This window comes from Larus michahellis, chromosome 2 (genome assembly GCF_964199755.1).
Source record: "Larus michahellis chromosome 2, bLarMic1.1, whole genome shotgun sequence".
Classification (NCBI taxonomy): domain Eukaryota; kingdom Metazoa; phylum Chordata; class Aves; order Charadriiformes; family Laridae; genus Larus; species Larus michahellis.
The window spans coordinates 138355481-138360236 of NC_133897.1; the positions used below are offsets into that span (position 1 = coordinate 138355481).

The following is a 4756-nucleotide window of genomic DNA, read 5'->3' on the forward strand; positions in this document are numbered from 1 at the left end:
AGGTTTGGTTCGTCTGTTTTTTCCTTCGTTAAAAGGGAAAAGTGCGATGGGAGGAATGAACAGCTTTAGCGACTCAGCCAGGCTTGGTAGCAAACTCTACCCAATGAAATCTCCCTTGCGTGCTTAACATTAAGGACACTGTTAAATTCTGTGCTAGAAATAGAGTGCATTGCTGGGCAGTATCCAAAATGAAGCCCTCCAGCCTTAAGTTTTCTGCGGTTCATTGACACCTGCTCCACACTTCGTTTCACAGTTCAAGAGCTGTTTGGCAAAAAAACCCGTGGAATATATTCTGATAATTTTTTCCTCCAGTAGCTGTTCTCTTCCAAATAAATGCCAGGATATAACAAGTGGTACTGAAAGAAGTATAAACATTTTGGGATGAGAATGAAACAAAGATGTGGTAAAACTATAAGTCTGAAACAATAAAACATACTGAAAGTAAAAAATTCTGGTGGTAAAGATGATATTCCCTATAGGAATTATTCATCAACAAAATCTTTTACAGGAAAGAAATATTGAATCCACAAGATGAGAATTTTTACACATATCAAGGAAGCCGTGTTAATCCACTCATAGAGGCAGATCAATTGTTTTTCACTGTTTTACTCAGAAATAGTTTGACCGTTTAGACAGACCGAAACAACAGGAAAGATGGCACCATCCAAGAAGGAAAACATAAATCATTCATGTGGAGACAAACACTCAGTTTTATGTGTTGAGAAGCTTTTATTGGATCACCACAATACTTTGGATTAGTTACACTATGGCTCTGAAATATCAAATTATAGTGTAGTCATTTTCCCAACAAAAGGAAATAAGAAAATAAAGCAGCACAGTGCGTGAGGCTTTGGTCACCCAACTAAGCCGAGTTCTAAGAGCCAGTCCCAGTCTGGTGCAGAGAGGGAATTTCTTCACACTCTTTCATACACTCTAGTGCAGACAATTCCTTTCATGGTGCATTCCTAAGGCACAAAGGAAAAGATTAATATAAACCTTTTGCTGACAGCAGGTGTGTCTGCTGCAGTAACCTCTGACGTCAGTGAAAATCCAGTTGTCATGTTTTACATCTTTACGTATTTACATAATTTTTAGAGCAAGCAGTAAAGCTGTTTTTATATTGCAAATGGAGTGGTTTCTCTTTTAACATCTTTGGACTTAATTAAGTGGCATACAATGACAAATAGATTGCAGAATTAGGCTCAGCTTCCAGAAACAAATTTACTTTCCTTGGTATTATTGCTGGCTCGACAGAAATACAAGCCTCACCGGTTTATTGTACCATGGACCACAGACGCTTTCAAGTTTACAAAGGGTTTTTTTGTGGAAGCAGAAGTAGCCTGGGTAGTTCAGAGGCCAGGCTTCTGGCCTAAAAAACTTTGCACTTATGAGTCACAATTTCTCCTGGTCCTCTTGCCCCAGTGGCCTTCAGCAGCTCCTGGTGACTCTCAGCCACAGGACGCCTGCCACAGAGGCGACGGGGCATTAAAAAAGACCTCATCAGTCTGCAGAAGACGAGGCCACCTCACCTGACAAGGGGCAGATGTCAGGACATCGATGGAAGAGGGACCCTCCCTCTCTCCTTTTCGAAGGTGGTTTAATAATTAGAAAAAATTTACACAGAAATGCGGCCATGAGGAGATGCGAAAGCAAATCACCCTTTCAAATGCATGAGACCTTAAAAGAAAATGCAGTCAGAACAAGCCAGCACGTAAAGGTGTAGTGCTGCCGATTTCAAAGAAGTTGCCAAAATTAATTTGGATCCACTTTTTAAAAACTTTAACAAAGAAAGTACGTTCCTTCATTCAAAAGTGAAATCTTAAATTTTAGCAGTGACCCTTACAACTAGTGTCCCTAAAATATGTTATCACCCAGGCCTGGCCAGCCCATGGTTTCCACATGGCTGCTAGAGAAAGGCAGGTTGAAGCGGGGGTGAGGGACAAACCATCGTTCCCCCGCCCCGGGGAAAGACGGCATTCTTTCATGGTGTTGGGTGTTTGGGAAGAGCCGTCAGGACCTGCTGGTCCCTGCTGCCGGTCACCACACAGGCAGGACTGCGCACAGAGGTGCTGGCTTTCACGCAGTAAACCTCAAGTGCCTGCTTAGTGCTCTCGGCATGCTCATGCGGAAAAAGCAAACTGAAGTTTGTGAGTTGATGGGATTTAATGGAAGGAGATGTGTGAAAAGGTGTAAAATCAGTTTTCTACGGTGGACAGGCTTTATTCCAAAGATAAGAAAAAGGAAAGAGCCAGTCCAGGGACAGCAATACCCAACCTGCAAACTATTATTTGCATTTCACAGGTTTCTGCTATTTGAAAACCTCATTTCTTTTAAGAATAATAACCTTGAGAGCAGTAAGTATGCTGACAATTTATGGCAGCTCTGCCATACAATTTGCTGTATGGAACAATATTTGTTTCCTTCTAGCTTGTTTCCTAAGCTTGGTTCCCCTTTTCTCCCTCTTAATTTATCTCATAAGCCAGAGAGAAAGCCAAAATTGACAGTCTGTTTAGACAGAAGCAAACTGAAGGCTGCATCCTTCTGACCTCCATCAGCACACAAGGAGAGTGAACTTACCACCACCATTTTCCCATCAACCAGTCTTCTCTTTATCGTGGTCTCTTTGCCATTCCACTTCTGCACTTGCACCAATGCTCCTTTCTCCAAGGTTACAACACTCTGTAAAGGCCAAGCGAAGAGTTTCAAACTGAGGTCTGAGCTTTGCAGATAATTACATTCAGCAAGATCCACATTCTTGGCTAATGACACACTTAGTAATGTTAGTTTCAGCTGCATGCTAGTTCTCCTTTTAGTGCTTTCTTTGAATAGTTTGGAAAACTCATACTGCACTAAGGAAAAACTCCTTCTGATGCTGTTCTAGGAAGTCAAGACCAGTCAGAGACCATCAGCCCCCTTACCTTGACTTTCCGGTCATCTGCTGTTGTTTCATCAAACTGCTGGCCCAGTTTGAAAGAGATGGTTGTATTTTTGAAGGTGCTTTCAGTTCTGATGGTTACTATGTCCCCTTTCATACTGATGATCACATCCGGCTTTGCCAGGCCACCTAGTTTCCGGGTAGCTAAGCCCACTCCTAGAAATCAGAAACAAAACTATAATTACATTCTAGCAAGCAAGAAACTCAATATCCTGTAATAAATCTTTAGTGGATTAATAAGGAACAGTTTCTTCTTGAGTACTCCAATGCCTGATTCAGATGAGACATTAATTCTTCAAATGTGGAAGTACTGCATGCAGAGGCTGAGGCAGCCCCAGTTGATGGAGTGCACCTTCAGCAAGAAATAGAGATATACATAAGTATTCACTTGTGTAAATTAGCTAAGAAGAAACCTAGGTGGTTATAAATCTGAATGAATTTGTGTAGAGGTAGAATGGGTAGAAAAATTCAGAGGAAAGGTCTATTTCTCATAAAAGTCTGCAAAAATCCTTTTTAAAAAAAAATTCTTGACAAATCTGAGAATCTACGCTTTTGTTAACCGGCTACATGGAATAAACTGGACACTGAACTGCCAATTCTTAATTGTTCATTAAAACATACTGGAGACTGGGCAATTCCTAGGTTGCTACTAACATCCCTTAAGGATCCTTAAAAAGTACAAGCATGAAATATAAAAAACATTGAAGTATAAGAGCAAAAAGCTGCAGAGAGCTTCAGGGAAAATTCCATGTCAAAAGCCTTTCGTATCGCCCAGTGCGATTCAGTCCACTTCGTTGTCCACAAGCTGTGAGGTCTGGGGCCAGTTAGAATGAGGGCCACTGACGATGTATCGCTGCTTTATAAAAGCATAAAGGGGGTAGCTGTAGTTATTGCCTTTGGTAATGCTAGCTATGCTCAGATGAAAAGATCCATAAAAAGGGGTATAAAGTTGTCTGTAAAGTATGACACTATTTGTAGTAATTATTCTATACTAACCAATTCTGTTCAGATCTTCAGAAACATATCTGTAGCTGGACTTTCACCCCACATTTACTCCGGTTAATTAATTAGCTGCAATTCTTTTGTTATTCAGTTTAACATTTCAAATAAAGGGAATCAGTGTTTCAGTGAATCACTTATGTAGCAAAAGCGATGCTGTAGCTGACTGTCTGTGCACTTGCTATATAGGAATGAAGCCAGCATTAAAATGAAAAACAATGCTTAATTTATTACATTCCTGGCATTCTTCGGTAACAGATAGATTCATTCATAAGATTTAGACCTCTGAAACCAAAGTGTCATGAGACATCAGCTCCATTATATATTGTAAATTATCACAAGTCACGAGTTTAACAGTGCAGTCAAGAGAAACATAAAAAATGCTGCATCCCCAGAGATTCTTCTCATTAAAGAAAAACAAATAGGATCAGGTCAGCTCAGTTAGACAGAAGTAAATTTATTTCAGTAATTCAGCACCTACCTTTCTGATTTTCATTTTAGATGCTAAAGGAAAGAAAATAAATCATGCTAGAAAAGTAATTAAAGTGCTTTTGTGGCCATGAGCAAAGCACATGATGAAGAAGAGACATTGTCAAAGAGAACTTATTTAAAAAAAAAAAAAAAGAAAGAACATTTCTCACCCAATTCTTTCATATAGTCATCAAAATTTTCACTAGAGATGAGTTTCCAGGTTCCCACAAATCGGTTACACATCGTATCAGCTTTGTGAGGCAGTGGTCCCGCAGAGAGAGGCAGTGGCCACAGCAGCTCTTGGTGGGAGTCAGAGAGATTGTGTGCCCAACTCAGACCTCGCTGGCCCCC

General features: G+C 40.4%; 1 protein-coding gene across 1 annotated transcript; it reads right to left on the reverse strand.

Moving 5' to 3' along the window:
- Positions 1–713: 713 nt before the first annotated feature.
- Positions 714–4756, reverse strand: LOC141738440 (myelin P2 protein). The gene is made up of 4 exons (XM_074573641.1): positions 4576–4756; positions 2919–3091; positions 2578–2679; positions 714–965 (listed from the first exon to the last, which is right to left on the reverse strand). The coding sequence occupies exons 1-4, from the start codon at positions 4646–4648 to the stop codon at positions 915–917; spliced, it is 399 nt and encodes a 132-aa protein (XP_074429742.1). The 5' UTR covers positions 4649–4756; the 3' UTR covers positions 714–914.

Coding starts and splice junctions, on each gene's coding strand:
- LOC141738440 (XM_074573641.1), bottom strand. CDS start 4,648: ATGTGTAACCGATTTGTGGGAACCTGGAAACTCATCTCTAGTGAAAAT. Junction 2,680..2,918: donor CAGATGACCGGAAAGTCAAG/GTAAGGGGGCTG, acceptor TGGCCTTTACAG/AGTGTTGTAACCTTGGAGAA. Junction 966..2,577: donor TTGATGGGAAAATGGTGGTG/GTAAGTTCACTC, acceptor TTTGTGCCTTAG/GAATGCACCATGAAAGGAAT.